This window comes from Rhinolophus sinicus, chromosome 18 (genome assembly GCF_057876585.1).
Source record: "Rhinolophus sinicus isolate RSI-liver-muscle chromosome 18, RSI-T2T, whole genome shotgun sequence".
Classification (NCBI taxonomy): Eukaryota; Metazoa; Chordata; class Mammalia; order Chiroptera; family Rhinolophidae; genus Rhinolophus; species Rhinolophus sinicus.
Genome location: NC_142518.1, coordinates 34,350,332 through 34,368,422, shown reverse-complemented (window position 1 = coordinate 34,368,422; position 18,091 = coordinate 34,350,332). Strand labels below are relative to the sequence as shown.

General features: G+C 39.0%; 1 protein-coding gene across 1 annotated transcript in view; it reads left to right on the top strand.

The window, feature by feature from the left end:
• The window catches only part of EFHC2 (EF-hand domain containing 2), a 267,304-nt gene that overhangs the window by 113,173 nt on the left and 136,040 nt on the right, over nucleotides 1–18,091 (top strand). The window contains 3 exon segments of the mRNA XM_088794715.1: nucleotides 1,059–1,172; nucleotides 1,563–1,701; nucleotides 8,978–9,149. Of these exon segments, the coding sequence (XP_088650841.1) occupies nucleotides 1,059–1,172; nucleotides 1,563–1,701; nucleotides 8,978–9,149 (425 nt within the window).

Below are 18,091 nucleotides of genomic sequence, written 5' to 3'. Positions count from 1 at the left end.
AAATAATAATGACACATCTGAACTTTGCAATGTACCTTTTCATCAATTGCTTCATTTATTCATTAATTCAACAAATATTTATTGAGTGTCAATTGTGTGTCAGCTCTGGGATTATAGTGAGAAAGAAAATGGATTAAGTCCTGCTTTGAGGAGCTCATGGGGAAGAGACACAATAGTTGTGGGTGTTCCCCTGATATTCTCAATATCTTTTGAGAAAGCAAGGAATAAGTACTGTTGTTACTATAGATGACAAATTCAAGTTTTGAGTAGATTCCTGGCCCCAAGGCCTGTAGCTAGTAAGTGGTAGAGAGAGTTTGCATCCAAATGTCCTGTTTTTCTATGTTACGTGGCTTACTTATGCCCCACACATTATAAATGCACATGTTTGAACTTAACATTTTATGTCACATGTATCAGAGATGATTCAGATTTCTCATCTGTATGTGATAAACTGATCACTGTCAATTTATAAGTTGAAGTATTTCCTGCAGCTCATGCAACTGCTTGGACCACCTCTAGTGCATATGGAACTGAGGAGTGCCCTGGCTTGTTCCAGGCCACAGTCTCTGCTGGAGGCTGTTCTTGCCACCTCACTGCACTACTTCTCTCAGCCAGCAAATGCCTCCTGAGCTCAGGATCAGGCAGGGTGATATGTGGAGTAGAGAAGAGTAGGCAAGGCATGGTTTCTTCTTCAGGGTTGTTTGTAGTTGAGTGAAGAGGAAAAAGATGACTGCTGGTGAAGCAATTAGAGAACCACAAAAAGTGGTTTAATCCTGCAGTAGGTGCTGTGGAGCTTTGGACTGTGGACAGGCCAATCGGATGGGGAAAGATGGGGCTTTATCAGGGCCTTAACAGATGGGTGGAGTATAGACCAGCCTGCAGCAGGTGAGGAAGTACAGGAAGAGGTGTATGGCGTAAGTTGTCTTGTCTTCCCTGTGGGTGGCAGAGAAGAACCATATAATGCCATATAATGCATATTTCCCTCTTGAGCCCCTCAACAGGTCCATCTTTGTGTTTAGAGGCTATCCACCACATCTTGTTTTGCTTTTGTTTTCCAGTATGGCCCACCTGGAGTCTATCAACCAGGCGAGATGACGGATGAAATAGTTCTCAATATGTATGGTGGCCTGGCAGTGAACCAAGTGCATGGCTACCTGTTGGATAAATACAAGGTGAGAAACCTCATGTTTTAATACTGTTTCCAATATGATGTCCCTGGAATCTGAAATGTAGAGTGAGTTACATATTCTTTTCTTGTGAGGCTGTGAATAAAATTGATGAATATATAAATGTATGCATTGCATTGCTGTTTATCAATAATAAACATGTTTAAGTGCATATGTAAATTATGTATTACATTGCTATTGGGTAGCAGTACATTGCTAAAAGAATGTTTTAAAATGTTAGTATCAACTGGTTGTCTTTTGATTTGATTTTTAAAATTTGGTTATAAATGATATAATTGAGGGTTGTGTTTTTTTTAATTTCATTTTTGCTTTGGGAAGGGTTAGGTCTTTGGAGGATCTGCGGTGCCAACACTGTGTTCCTTTCTTTTTTATTAGCTAGGAAAATTAGAACAAGAGTTTTACAAAGACAGTGACCTGTCCTTAGGAACCACCATCAATGTGTGGGGAAGGAAAGTGCTCCTTTGTGACTGTGATGAATTTACGAAGACTTATTATAAGAATAAATATGGAATTGGTAAGTGATATGTCTGTCAATTAGAAAATAATATTGAAACTTAGAATCTTTGTTCCCTAGTTAACATTTTTACTTTTGAGTTTCAAATGCTTAGCTCATAATAGCTACCATTATAGCTATCATTTATTGAACATTTGCTATCTGTCAGGCATTTGTTGTCTTATTTCTTCCTAACAACAATTCAAGAAGGATAGGCCCATTATCTCCATTTTAGAGGTGAAGAAACTGAAGCTTAAAATGGGCTAACTTGTTGAAGGTCATGCAGCGAGTAAAGGGTGAGCTAAGATTCGAACTTGTTTGCCAGATGCCAGAGGCTTCCGTTTTCCCTCATAGCCCTCTGCCTCACTACAATTTGGGTACATGTTTTGGTCAAGCAGTTGCAATGGAAATCTAAATGCTTTTCTTTTCACTGAATTCTTGCTTACACAGTGGATATATTTGAGTTCTCTGGGGCATTCTCTTGTGCCAATTTGGTCTACCTTTCCTGGGGAGGCTCAGCCGGGTTTGTAGCTTCTCTGTTCCTAGATATCAATTGCATCCAGGTTAGTTCAGTTCAGAATGAAAACCAGTGACTTATTTAAGCACCTACTAGGTGCAGGTCATTCTAATAGACTTGGGAGCTCCAGAGTTGGGTAAGGAGTTTCTAGGCTGGAAGGGGAGCTGAGACCCACTGCATGTTAGATGGTGTTATGAGGGTCGTAGAAGCAGGTGGAAGATCTGATATGAAGCCAGAGAAACAAACCCCGGGGGCGGCTGGGTGGCTCAGGCAGTTGGAGTGCTGTGTTCCTAACGCTGAAGGCCGCTGGGTCAATTCCCACACGGGCCAGTGAGCTGCGCCCTCTACAGCTAAGACTGTGAACAATGGCTCTCCCTGGAGCTGGGCTACAATGAGCAGCCGTAAGTCAGTGTGAGCTGCTGTGCGCTGCCGTGAGCGGCTGACCGACAACTGGTGACCGACTGACAACTGGCGACTGACTGCCTCAGCCAGGGGTAGCACAAGGTTGATAATACCAGCGTGGAACAGGGAGCTGTGTCCTACACAACTAGACTGAGAAACAACGGCTTAAAAAACGGGGCGAGGGTTGGGGGGAAAGAAGCCCCTTATTTGTTAAACCTGCCAGCCATCTCTGCCCGATTCCTGGGCCTTCTAACCCAGGCTCCTGACACACGGCACCGGTGCTAGGCTAAGTAGGGGCAGTGAGAGTTGCCGACCTGCTAGATTGGAGTTTGGAGCTGGAGTAGGGGATGCTTACTTCTCCACTGAGTAGTCATGTTAGTGCACTTCCCGGAGGGATGAGGTGGAAGCCAGAAGCAGCCACAGCTTTCTAAAAAACAAGATGCTTTGTCTCTAGGATGAGAGGAGGCCCGCTTTGTGCCTTGGTATCCCCATTGTGTAGTGTTCCTGGCCTCCTGGGAACCTTTACTATGTGATAGAAAGCACATCAAATGCACCCAGGGGTTGGAATAAAAAGAACAAAACCCTTTCAGTTTCACTCTTTGGTTCATTAAGGGAATTTGTTCCACTGCATCTTCCTGCCAGATTAGTACCAATCTGTGGGCCTTATGGGGCCATATTGGTGGCCCCTTCTTATTTTCTATCATTGGTCTTCTTTAGTGGACACAGTTGAGCATATTTGTTTTGGGGACTCTGTGAAAGAGGCAGCTGGGAATGTGCAGGTGGTGGCTGCTGAGAAGAAGCTGCTAGTGAACCTTAGATCACTGTGAGGAGAATTTGATCTTTAAAAATGTAGATGCCTATTTAGATTCAATAAGTCTTTAGTGCAGACTTGAAAGTTTGAAAAAAGAAGCATATAAAAGATGAGTCACAAAAATACTTATTTGTGTCCTACTGACAGATTATCTTGACATAAAGGATATGGTGAAGGTTCTAAAACATCACATGGTCCCTTAAACATAAAGTCCAACATTTGGTTGATGTTTGTCTCTCAGCTTGATTTTGAGACTAAAGGTTGTGTTTGGGAAAATGAATATAGTGCTGGAGAGACATGGTTCATTGTTCGTCTCTTAATGGGTTTGCAGGGGTCTTTCAGAGGCAGCGTGAATTCACTGGTGCACTCGGCAAATGTATCAGCTTCACATGACCTATAGTTCTTTTCAGCTGAGCCCTAATGCTTTTTTCCTGCTCACTTCTTTTGTTCACTCTATAGACTTACTGTATTTTGTAGAAAAAAGTAGTTTGTGCCTCCAAAGCTAATATAACATGAGCATTATGCATTTAAACAGAAAATTATGCAAATGCAAAATTGTGATGCATTTTACAGTCATGCTGACTTTTTGTATTTCTCATAACATATGTTAAAATATCCCATTTAGCAGACGCTATTATTATACAACAGTTCTTGAGTAACAACAGTGTACTTAATGCAGCTAATGACTAGAAATTATATCAATGATGTAGGGTAGGCGGGGAGTGAATAAATACTCTCTGATAATCTTTACATTTGCTTTCCTTAACTTTTTGGTAAGGTTAAATTAATACACTTAATGTTACTTAGATAGTTACTTCTGATATTTTAATTTTATGTATAATTCATGTTCCAAAATTCATAAGACTGAGCAAATTCTATACATTATATTTTGGTATTTTTGATGCCCGAACCAGGACAGAGTCCCGCCAATAATTATAGTCACAATTCTCCCTTGTCAATAATTGTGGTCAGTAGAATACGTAGTGTCTCCACTCTGCAGTGACATAGGAAGAAGCTGACAAATGCCCACAACACAGCTAGGGACCTCCCTAAGAGGAAGCCAACGGGAGATTTCTAATGCAGTATATAACCTTGGTGCTTTAGTACCTTCTTTTAACTAATGATTGCCTGACATATTTTGTGGGAGAAAAAAATGGCAGACAGACTAAGAGAAGGAGTTGGCTGCAGTCCCAAGAAAGGCACATGAGTAAGCTTTCGGTTTATGTAGAAGCACAGGGCTTGATAGAATTCTAAGAAATATCTGTACCCCCCTTTAGAACCAATCTGACTCCTAAATAGATGAGATTCTTTCATGCATTTAAGGTTCTAAGGAGAAGATGATTCCATAGAATTCTTCCACAGAACAGTCCGGTGTGACTCCTCCACTAGGCAGCTTGGCCATCCCACTGGCTCAGGCTTGCCTGCCAGGCTATAGCATGTCACTCCCTCATTATTTCATGTGGATGAAAGACCGGCAGATGGAGGCCTGTTGGACTTTTCTGTAGCATGAAGGTTGGAAAAGGCTCCAGGGGCTCCAGCAGCAGGTGTTTCTTTCACTGAAGGGATGTGAATGTAAACTGTTTGTACCTAGAATTCCTTCCTTGGGTTATTATTTCTTTGTCTATGAGTGGACTTTCTTATTATCAATTCTTAGTGCTTGGGACAGCCAAACCAGTAACACCACCATTCATTCCCATTGCCCTTGAACATTTATTAGGCTGTATTAACATTAAGGATGAGCAAAAAACTTAAAGCACCTTTAATTTTGTGGAGTCATTTCTAACCATCTCTGAATTCTTGGTGTAAGAAGGACATCCAAGATGAATGTTTAATGACCATTTGAGCAAATTAGCCATCCCAAGGTACAGTGACAGGGTGAAAATCACTTCCAGTCTCACCACATGGCCTCGATGGACCTAACAAATTTGCCTCTTTTTCCTCCCACCTGCTTCTACGACCCTCATAACACCATGTAACATGCAGTGGGTCTCAGCTCCCCTTCCAGCCTAGAAACTCCTTACCCAACTCTGGAGCTCCCAAGTCTACGAGAATGACCTGCACCTAGTAGGTGTTTAAATAAGTCACTGGTTTTCATTCTGAACTGAACTAACCTGAATGCAATTGATATCCAGGAAGAGAGAAGCTACAAACCCGGCTGAGCCTCCCCAGGAAAGGTAGACCAAATTGGCACAAGAGAATTCCCCAGAGAACTCAAATATATCCACTGTGTAAGCAAGAATTCAGTGAAAAGAAAAGCATTTAGATTTCCATTCCAACTGCTTGACCAAAACATGTACCCAAATTGTAGTGAGGCAGAGGGCTATGAGGGAAAAAGAGGCAAATTTGTGAAGAGTATTGAGGATTAGATGAGTTCTAAGGATTTTTCTAGTTAGAGCTAGAAAATTATGTGATTCACTAATTATTTGACCCAGAAATGAGCATCCCATCATAATCATTCAGCGTGGGTACTGGGTACAAGCAGAGGTAGATTTACCTTTAAGTTCATAAAGTTAACGAAGATTAAGCTTTAGGGTTCTTCTTTTGCAGGGTCCCCAGTCCAAAGCCTTGGGCCTAATTTTGTCTCAATAATTTGGCATTCTTTGCCTTGAAGAGCTTCTCCCAAAATTATATAAGCCTCAGGCCTCCCAAAACCTGAGTCCATATCTGGCTTACTAGAACATACAAGATAAATTTTGAGGTAATTGAAGGCTTTTCCCAGCATTCTTTCCAACTGAGATGGTGAATAGCAAATCACTGTGTCTCCTTTAAGACTCCTTTTAAATATATATCACCTCTGTAAATTTGTTGAAATCTAGATAATTGTAGATAGACATTCAACATATATTTTCACAAGTCACTTGGAATTCGAGGAATCAGACTATTTGAAAGATGTGTCTCAGAATCCAGCAGTGCCAGTTTAAGAAGATATTTGGGAAGGTGCCTTGTACAAAAATGTATACTTTTTAATTTATTCACCAAATATTTTTTTAACACTTGAAATATGCAGAGTGCTGGGATGATGGAAAACTAAAGACAGGAAACTTATTCAGGCGCAAATCCAAAGCTTTGTGAATATAAGCAATTACCCAGAAAAATATATTGAGTTAGAGTATCCTCAAAGATGAATGTGAAACAGAAACTCAGGCACAGACAATAGTTTAGTGGTTACCAGAGGGTAAGGGGGGTGGGGGGTGGGAGATGAGGGTAAGGGGGATCAAATATATGGTGATGGAAGGAGAACTGACTCTGGGTGGTGAACACACAATGGGATTTATAGATGATGTAATACAGAATTGTACACCTGAAATCTATGTAATTTTACTAACAAATGTCACCCCAATAAATTTAAAAAATAAATTAAAAAAAAAAAAAAGATGAATGTGGTGTTACAATAGACATGATGGAATGGAACACTTATCGGCTTTTATACACTAGATGGCACTGTGGGTGCAGAGGAACACTCTAAATTGGTTCTTTTTTACTTAAAACTTGCAAAAATTATGTAGTTGAGAAAACAACACTATGTTACAAAACGTATAATTTTAGGGGGAAGTATAGAATGCATTCTTAATTAGTTTGCGATTCAATATGTGCCCTCTTTTGGTTAAACTACTCAGATTAGTATGTAGAGTTGTACATACATGTATCCTGTAAGAAGACACTGATCATGTCTCAATTTTCTAATAATCACAGAGTTCTCCCTGCCATCCCTATAATTCTTTCCCTGAAATAAAGGTACCAATTGCTGACGGGTTTCATGTAACAGTTAGCAGTGATAGGGTCTACTGCAATTCTGCCTAAATCCAAGATTTGAACTTTCCTCTTTATTACCAAAGCTGCTTCTTAGTTGCCACAAAGATAGCAATAGGAGAGGCTCATGAGTCACTTCTCTTCTGGCAGCCTGGCCGCCCCCTTTTGTTGAGCCAGTGAGAAATATCTGATGGCGTTCTCTTTACCAGTATGTCTTCTGTGAGCAGTTTCTGTTAGGATGGAACAGTACTCATTGGGGGATTATGTTTGAGGGGATTTCAAATACAGGATGTTAGGAAGTCTAAGGAAATGTGAAAGTTGAAAATGTTTTCACAGTAAAGAAATATTCTCAAACCCTTGACCTTTTGAACAATCAGTAGAAAAAATAGTCCCTCAATTTTAAGAGTTAGGTTGCCTTGGATGACAAATTGATGCACATTTTCAATTAGAGAGGTGTGCACTAAGTCTGTACTCTTCTACCGTGTTTCCCCGAAAATAAGACCTAGCCGGACCATCAGCTCTAATGCATCTTTTGGAGCAAAAATTAATATAAGACCCGGTCTGATTTTACTATAAGACTGGGTATAATAATATAACATAACATAATATAATATATACTGGTCTTACATAAATTTTTGTTCCAAAAGACGCATTAGAGCTGATGGTCCGGCTAGGTCTTATTTTCGGGGAAACACAGTGTCTATTAGAACTTTGACAATGGAAAAGGAAATCTTTGCTACTCTGGAATTCCTTTCAGTCACAAATAGCAATATCTATGGATACTCAGGCTTGGGGAAGGAGTAGAAATTTAGATTCCTTGGGTTGTATTGTTTTGTTTTGTTTTGTCTTGGGAAAGATTCTGGAGTCTGCTTTGCCATTTTTTGTGGGACAAACAAGTGATTTGAATCTATCCAGTCAGTGTGTTATTTGCTGTGGAGAGCACACTTGCTTCTCAGAGATTGTACAGCCTCACAGATGAGTACCTAAAAGCTCATAGGCTATTACAAGTATGTCTGCAGCTCTCTCTCCATTTCTCCTTCCTCACAGATGATAAGTAAATAAAGAAAACCAACAGTATTTACCATTTAACACTCCTTTTGAGAGAGTAGGCTGTGGCGATTTTAAAAGTTTTATTTGTTTGTTTTGTTTTGGTTTTATTTTCATTTTTTTGCTTCATCACATTTTAGTACAATTGCAGTCTTTTCTTGGGCAGAGCAACCTGAAGCACTGATTGGTGACAAAAAGTTTTGTTTTTGTTTTTTAACTAGATAGTGAAGTACCATGGCCTAAAGTTGAGTTGGAGGAAAGGGAGAGGTCTTCAAAAGTGGCCACAGGAGGAGGGGACAGTGGACAGGGATGATAAAGGCAAAAGAGTCAGGAGTCATTCCTGTTTGGAAAGGAATTTTATTAGTGACTGTTGACTAAAGATAGGAAAGGGCTGAAGTACAGGTTAATATATGGAATGGGTGGCATAAAGTTCTAAGTTTGAATTTTCATATCATTGGAAAAATCAGAGACGAACAAAAAATATTCAGAAATGGGATGTGATGACAAAAGATAAATGTTTACTTATTCGACAGTTTCTTTTGTTTTTTTTTTGTCTTTTGAACCAATGACGATTATTGAGTGAGTTCTGTGGTTTTTGTAAACATGATTGAAACTTACCCTCATAGGATTTTGCTGTGTTTTGTTTGAAAGAGTTTAAAATAGTCTACAAAGATCTCCATGTTCATCTTGAAAACATAACAAACTTTTCAAAACAGCCATAAGCAGGACAAAAAAATATTGATGTTTCATTTGCTTTTGTTTTGTTCTAGAGAACTTTACCTCTATTTCATACAAGGCTCCACCTCCTCCAAAAGTAGAAAGGAAATTTCCACCTTATACCGGCTTTGGTTCTGAAGAGGATTCTCTCTGCTCTTGTATAGGCCTCCTGCCCAAACCTTGTCCTCATCTGAAGGACATCAGGAAATTCATGGAAAAAGACAGGTGCTTGAGGGAACCATGATTTTGGTCTAATCTTTCCCAGATGTGGTCAAGATTTATAATACAGTCCTCATGACAAAATAAATGACACTCAGCTCATCTAATTTCAAATGTATGGACATGTTGTTACAGCTTTTAAATGAAGTTGTTCAATGTGCAAGTATTAATAGGTTTTTACTTGAAAGGTTACTTTATTTATTTTATTTTTCCCAGTTTAGCCAAGATATAATTGACATATAACATTGTGTAAGTTTAAGGTGTGTAATGTAATGGCTTGATATATATATATATACATACACACACACACATATACACACACACACACACACACACACATACATGCATATATATATATACATACACACACATATATAAATGATCACCACACTAAGATTAGTTAACATCCATCACCTCACATAGTTACAGTTTTTCCTTGTGATGAAAACTTTATAAAGATTTACTGTCTTTGCAATTTTTAAATATATTGTACAGTATTGTTAACTATAGCCACCATGTTGTACATTGCATCCTAGAATTTATTTATCTTAAACCTGGAAGTTTATACCTTTTGAATACCTTCATCTAATTCCTCCATCCCCCACTCCCTGCCTCTGGCAACCATCACTCTGATGTCTATTTCTTTAAGTTTGGTTTTTTTAGATTCCACATATAAGTGAGATCATACAGTATTAGTTTCTCTGTCTGACTTATTCATTTAGCATAATGCCCTTAAGTTTCATCCATGTTGTCATAAATGTAAGGATTTCTTTTTTATGGCTGAATAGCATTCCATTGTGTATATATACACCACATTTTCTTTATCCGTTCATCTGTCAGGGGACACTTAGGTTGTTTCCATGTCTTGGCTATTGCAAATAATGCTGCTATGAACATGGGGGTGCAGGTATCCCTTTGTGACAACGATGTCATTTCCTTCAAATATATACCCAGAAGTGGGATTGCTGTATCATATGTTCTATTTTTAAAAAATTTTTTAGGAACCTCCATACTGTTTTCCGTAGTGCCTGCACCAACTTACATTCCCACCAACAGTGCACAGGGTTTCCCTTTACTACACGTCTTTGCCATTGAGTGGTTATTTTAATAATAAGTGTCATCTGGAAGCAACTAAAGTCATAATAGTCAGTGGGATTGCCAAGCAGTCAATATATATGAGTTTGTTTCTGTTGCAATTAATTATGTATATATCTCCTCAAGTTGGTCCCTGGGAAATAGTATAGAGTAGGGGTCAGCAAACTTTTTCTTAAAGGGTCAGATAGTAAATATTTTTGGCTTTGTAGGCCATATGGCCTCTGTCACAGCCACTCAACTCTGCTGTTGTAGTGTGAAAGCAGTCACAGATAGTCCATAAACAAATGTGTGACTATGTTCCAGTAAACTTTGTTTATGGACACTGACATTTGAATTTCATATAATTCTTACAATCACAAAATATTCTTTTGATTTTTTTCCAATGATTTAAAAATGGAAAAGCCATTCTTAGCTCACAAACCATACAAAAATAGGTGGCCTGCTGTATTTGGCCCATAGGTTGTAGTTTGCCTACTCCTGGCATTAGAGGCTTCAGTGATTTATAAGTGTTTTTCAGAATGTTATTTGGCCATTAATGTAGTTGTTTTTTTTCAATTACAGTTGACATACAATATTAGTTTCAAGTGTACAATATAGTGATTAGACATTTATACAACTTACGAAGTAGTCATCCCCTCTGATACCGTACATAGCTATTACAATATTATTGACTATATTCCCTATGCTGTACTTTACATCCCTGTGGCTATTTTTATAACTGACAGTTTGTACTTATTTATTTATTTATTGGGGTGACAGTTAGTAAAATTACATAGATTTCAGGTGTACAATTCTGTATTACATCATCTATAAATCCCATTGTGTGTTCACCACCCAGAGTCAGTTCTCCTTCCATCACCATATATTCGATCCCCCTTACCCTCATCTCCCACCCCCCACCCCCCTTACACTCTGGTAACCACTAAACTATTGTCTGTGTCTATGAGTTTTTGTTTCTCATTTGTTTGTCTTGTTCTTTTGTTGTTTTTGGTTTATATACCACATATCAGTGAAATCATGTGGTTCTCTGCTTTTTCTGTCTGACTTATTTCGCTTAGCATGGTACACTCAAGATCCATCCATGTTGTCACAAATGTTCCTATATCATCTTTTCTTAGCACCGAATAGTATTCCATTTTGTATATATACCATGACTTCTTTATCCATTCATCTATCGAAGGACATTTTGGTTGTTTCCATGTCTTGGCCACCATAAACAAAGCTGCAATGAACATTGGAGCACACGTGTCTTTATGGATAAATGTTTTCAGATTTTTTGGGAAGATACCCAGGAGAGGGATTGCTGGGTCATATGGTAATTCTATTCGTAATTTTTTGAGGAACCTCCACACTGCCTTCCATAATGGCTGCACCAGTCTGCATTCCCACCAACAGTGTATGAGGGTTCCTTTTTCTCCACACCCTTTCCAACACTTGTTACTATTTGTCTTGTTGATGATAGCCATTCTGACTGGGGTGAGGTGATATCTCATTGTGGTTTTGATTTGCATTTCTCTGATGATTAGTGATGTTGAGCATTTTTTCATATGTCTATTTGCCATTTGTATGTCCTCTTTGGAGAAATGTCTCTTCAAGTCCTCTGCCCATCTTTTAATTGGGTTGTTTGTTTTTTTGTTGTTGAGTTGCATGAGTTCCTTTTATATTCTGGATATTAGCCTCTTATCGGAGGCACTGTTTGCAAAAATCTCCCATTCAGTTGGTTGCCTCTTTATTTTGTCGATGGTTTCTTTTGCTGTGCAGAAGCTTTTAAGTTTCATATAGTCCCATTCGTTTATTTTAGCTTTTACTTCCATTGCTTTTGGAGTCAAATTCATAAATGCTCTTTGAACCCAAGGTCCATAAGTTTAGTACCTATGTTTTCTTCTATGCACTTTATTGTTTCAGGTCTTATGCTTAAGTCTTTGATCCATTTTGAATTAATTTTGGTACATAGTGACAGTCCAGTTTCATTCTTTTGCACGTGGCTATCCAATTCTCCCAGCACCATTTATTGAAGAGGCTGTCTTTCCTCCATTGTATGTTTTTTGCTTCTTTGTCAAAAATTGTCTGTCCATATTTATGTGGTTTTAGTTCTGGGCTCTCAATTCTGTTCCATTGGTCTATGTGTCTGTTTTTCTGCCAATACCATTCTGTATTGATTATTGTAGCCCTATAGTACAAGCTAAAGTCAGGGAGTGTGATACCTTCGGTATTGTTCTTGTTTCTTAAGATTGCTTTAGCTATTCCGGGTCTTTTGTGGTTCCAAACAAATCTGATAAATTTTTGTTCTATTTCTTTTTAAAATGCCATTGGGATTTTGATGGGGATTGCATTAAATCTGTATATTGCTTTGGGTAATATGGCCATTTTAACTATGTTGATTCTTCCAATCCATGAGCACGGAATGTCTTTCCATTTCTTTGTGTCTTCTTCAATTTCTTTCAAAAATGTCTTATAGTTTTCAGCATATAGGTCTTTCACATCCTTGGTTAAGTTTATTCCTAGGTATTTTATTCTTTTTGCTGAGATGGCAAACGGAATTGTTTTTTGTATTTCTTTTTCTGAGATTTCATTGTTAGTATATAGGAATGCAATGAACTTTTGTACGTTGATTTTGTAGCTAGCAACTTTACTGCATTCGTTGTTTCTAATAGCTTTTTGGTGGAGTCCTTAGGGTTTTCTATATATAACATCATGTCATCTGCAAAGAGTGACAGTTTAACTTCTTCATTCCCGATTTGGATGCGTTTTATTTCTTTCTCTTGCCTGATTGCTCTAGCATGGATTTCCAACACTATGTTGAAAAGCAGAGGTGATAGGGGACAGCCCTGTCGTGTTCCTGAACATAGAGCAAAGGGCTTCAGTTTTTCACCATTAACTATGAGATCAGGTGAGGGCTTGTCATATATGGCCTTTGTTATGTTAAGGTATTTGCCTTCTACACCTATTTTATTAAGTGTTTTAGTCATAAATGGATGTTGTATCTTGTCAAATGCTTTTCCTGCATCAATTGATATAATCATATGATTTTTATGATTTTTGTCCTTTATTTTGTTTATGTGATGTATCACATTGATGGATTTGCGGGTGTTGAACCATCCTTGTGACCCGGGGATGAACCCCACTTGGTCGTGATGGATAATGTTTTTAATGCATTCTTGCATTTGATTTGCTAGAATTTTGTTTAGGATTTTTGCATCTGTATTCATCAAAGGTATTGGTCTGTAGTTTTCTTTTTTTGTGTTGTCCTTACCAGGTTTTGTTATCAGGATAACGTAGGCCTCATAAAATGAGTTAGGGAGTACTATCTCTTCTTCAATTTTTTGGAAGAGTTTGAGCAGGATTGGAATTAGATCCTCTGAAGGTTTGGTAGAATTCACTAGTGAAGCCATCTGTTCCAGGACTTTTGCTTTGGGGAACTTTTTGGATGACTGATTCAATTTCGTTACTGGTGATCAGTCTGTTTAGATTTTCCAGTTCTTCATGGTTCAACCGTGGAAGGCTATATGTGTCTAAGAATTTGTCCATTTCCTCTAGGTTATTGAGTTTGGTGGCATATTGTCCTTCATAGTATTGTTGGATGATCCTTTGTATTTCTGTGGTGTCTGTGATAACTTCCCGTTTTTCATTTCTGATTTTGTTAATTAGTGTCTTCTCTCTTTTTATCTTAGTGAGTCTAGCCAAGGGTTTGTCAATTTTGTTAATCTTTTCAAAGAACCAGCTCTTTGTCACATTAATTTTTTCTATTGTCTTTTTGTTCTCTATTTCATTTATTTGTGCTCTGATTTTTGTTATTTCCTTTCTTCTGTTGACCTTGTGTTTCACTTGTTCTTTTTTTAGTTCTTTAAGTTAAAACATGAGGTTATCTATTTGGGATTTATTTTGTTTCTTGAGATAGGCCTGTAGTGATATAAATTTCCCTCTTAAAACTGCTTTCGCTGCATCCCAAAAATTTTGGTAGGATGTATTTTCATTGTCATTTGTTTCTATGTATCTTTTGATCACTCCTCCAATTCCTTCTTTGACCTGGTCATTCTTTAAAAGTATGTTGTTTAATCTCCATGTAGTTGTGTTTTTTCCTGCTTTCTTTTTGCAGTTGATATCCAATTTCAAAGCCTTGTGATCAGAGAATATGCTTGGTATGATTTCAATCTTCTTAAATTTGCTGAGGCAGATAATATGTCCCAATATGTGGTCTATCCTTGAGAATGTTCCATGTACACTAGAAAAAAAAAAGTATGGTCTGATGTTTTAGGATGAATTGCTCTATAAATGTCAATTATGTCCTTTTCATCTAATGTGTCATTTAGGGCTGCTATTTCGTTATTTATTTTCTGTTTGGATGATCTATCCATAACTGTCAATGACGTATTTAAGTCCCCTAGTATAATTGTGTTTTGGTCAATTTCTCCCTTTAGTTCTGTTAGTAGTTGCTTGGTATATTTCTGTGCTCTCTGATTGGGGGCATAAATATTAATGACTGTTATGACTACTTGTTGTATAGTCCCCTTTACCATTATGGAATGTCCATGTTTGTCTCTTGTTACCTTTTTCACCCTGAAGTGTGTTTCATCTGATAGCATTATGGCTTCACCTGATTTTCTCTGGATACCATTTGCTTGGAGTGTCAATTTCCACCCTTTCACTTTGAGTCTGTCCTTGTCCTTGTAGCTGAGATGTGTCTCTCGGAGACAGCATATGGTTGGATTTAGTTTTTTGATCCAATCTGCTACTCTGTGCCTTCTTATTTGTGAGTTCAGTCCGTTTACATTAAGTGTGATTATTGATATGTGAGGCTTTCCTGTCATTCTATCTTTAGTTTTCTGATAAGGTTGTGTCTCCATTGTTTCTTTGCCTTTTTGTTGTTTTCTATTATTTCTGTGTGGTGGCATTCTGTGATGTTTCCCATGTATCTTCTTTTAGTACAGTATATGTTTCTGTTCTGGATTTTTTTTTCTTTGAGTAGTTACCCTTAAGTTTATGTAAAAGAAAGTTTGATATTTAGAGTATTCCATTTTCTTCAGCACTCTTACTTTCTCCATTCCCATATTCCGGTTCAGGCCTTTACTTTCCCCCTTTTTATGTTTTGGTTGCCACAAATTGTTCCTGTTGATGGTGTTCTAGTAGCCTCCTTTAGTATTTCTTGTAGTGCAGGTCATGTATTAGAAAATTCCCTCAGCTTCTGTATGTCTGGAAAGGTCTTTACTCCTCCTTTATATCTAAAGGATATCTTTGCTGGATATGTTATTCTTGGCTCATGATTTCTCTCTTTCAATAGTTTGAATATTTGTTTCCACTCCCTCCTGGCTTGTAGAGTTTCTGCTGAAAAATCTGATGATAATCTAATGGGTTTTCCTTTGTAGGTTACCGTCTTCTTTTCCCTGGCTGCCTCGAGGATTCTTTCTTTGTCTTTGATTTTAGACAGTTTCAATATAATGTGCCTTGGAGAAGGCCTGTTGGGATTGAGGTAATTAGGTGTTCTATTTGCTTCTTGGGTTCGAGGATCCAGTTCTTTCTACAAGTTTGGGAAGTTCTCGTCGACTGTTTGAATATATTCTCTGTTCACTTCTCTTTCTTCTCCTTCTGGTATGCCCATTATTCTTATATTGCTCTTTCTGATGGAGTCAGAAAGTTCTTGTAGAGTTCTTTCATTTCTTTTAAGTCTCAAGTCTCTTTCTTCGTCCATCTGTATAATTTCCAGGTTTCTACCTTCTATGTCACTGATGCTTTCCTCCATGTGGTCCACTCTACTACCTAAGCTGGCCATTTTGTTCTTCATTTCTTTTATTGAGTTCTTAATCTCCAGAAATTCTATTTGGTTCCATTTTAAGATTTCAATCTATTTGGTACAATGTTCATGTTGTTCTTTGACTGTGTTTCTGACTTCATTAAACTCCCTTTCTGTGTTTTGTTGCATCTAGTTGAGTTTTTCAGGACTGCAATCTTGAATTCTCTGTCATTTAAGTCACATATTTCCGTGTCTTTAAGTTCCTTTTCTGGAGACTTTGCACTTTCTTTCTGAGCTGTCTTGTTGCCTTTTTTATTGATGGCAATTACTGATTTATTATTTCTCCTCTTAGACATTTGCAGGAGTGGCTTCTGCAACAGTTTGATAGGAAGAGGTCTGTCTTTTGTTTTCCAGTACTTTTTGGTGGAATGTGTTATTTTCTCTAAGACTGCAGTCTTTCTTTCTCTCTCACACAGTAGTGCTGTGTTTTCTCTGCACTATTCCAGCTTCTCACACAGTGGGGTGATTCCCTGGGAGACGGGCTTTTCCTCTGTTAATAGTTCGCCTGGGTCACAGGGCGCAGTGTCCGTGTGGGTATGCGGAGAGCTTTTTAAGTTTCAAAGTTCTTCCTGCACCAGATTCAGAGCCCGTATGTTTCAGCAGTTCTGTTTACTCCTGCAGGGATCCGCCCAGATAGGTGGAGCCAGGGGTGGGGTGAATTGTGAGAGGTGGCCCAGAGCAATGGCAGGGACCACCACCGCAGCTGGTCCTTCTTCCACAGCTCTCTCCCCTTTGCTGGAACTAGTTGGGCTGTGAATTTGTGTCTGCAGTCCACTGTTCTCAGAACAGCAAATATTCTGTTGTTTTGATCTGACACTGCTACTGTTCTGCTTCTAGCACCAGGCAGGTGGGGGCAGGGCGAGGTCTGGGAGGGTAAGGAGGGGGCGGCTAGTTTCAGTGCCTAAGGCTTCCATTCTCTGTGGCAGTGAGGGCTTAAACCCGTTTTCAGCCTTCTTCCCTCAGTTTTTCCTCAGAGGTCTCTGCCTTGAGCGTTGGGTTCAGCCGTGTTATATGCTGTCCCCTCAGCCCTGTGGGCCATACATGTAGCCCTAGCTGTCCGAGTTCTTCCCTCTCCTGCAGTTGTGGTAGTTCCGGGATGCAGCGAGCTCAGAGCACTGAGCTAGGTCTGCGTCCTGCGCCCGCGCAGCTCTGTCTCTGCAGTTCTCCCTTCCCTCCTTCCCCGCTCTCGGGGTTCATCCAACTGTAGGTGAATTCAGTAGTGGGCCTCTTCGTCTTGCCTGTCTGCTGTGCAGGGAGTCCTTTGTGGAGTTATAGTTGTTTGGTTAGTTGTAAATTCCAGGGGAGATTTACAGAGGCTCACCTCTCGCCGCCAGTTTGGTGATGTCCTCCAATTTGTACTTCTGAATCCCTTTCCCTTTTTCACCTATCCCACCTACCCCCCTGCTAGCTGGCGACCATCAAAATATTCTCTGTGTCTGTGAGTTTGTTTCTGTGCAATTACTGTGGTTTTAATTTGAGAAGTTTAGTTGGGTTCAGTAACCATATATTGCTCACATGGCTGAATGTAATTTCAAAAGATGGACTTTCAAAAGTATTCCTAATATACCAGGGTGCCAAAGAAATGTATACACATTTTAAGAGATGTTACCTTAAAATGTGTATATGATTTTTGCACCCTTTATATAGGAGGAAATATCTGCCACTGAGTCAGGTATACAATGTGGTCACTGTCCATGGCCACTTTTTGCTTTTGCAAGGTGAGCAGGCCCTAGGGAAAGAAGTCGGGCCGGGGGCGGGGCGGTAAGTGGTGGGAAAATGTTACAGATGCTTCAGTAGGATGTGGGCTAAACCATTGAAGTCCTGTGTGAGGGAAATAAAGGGTCAGGAGAACCAATGGAGAAATGTGATAAAGGGAACATGTAGTCAGACCAGGAGAAGGAGAAGAAAAAGACGGCATTTTGAATTGGATAAAATTTAATGGGTCAGATGCTGTTGTAGAACATTTTGAAGTAGAGAGAACCATAGTTTTGCTATAACTGTAAAAATGGTCAAAATACAAAGGTTGCCTGGAATGTCTAAAAGGCGGCCTTTGCCGTGACATGAT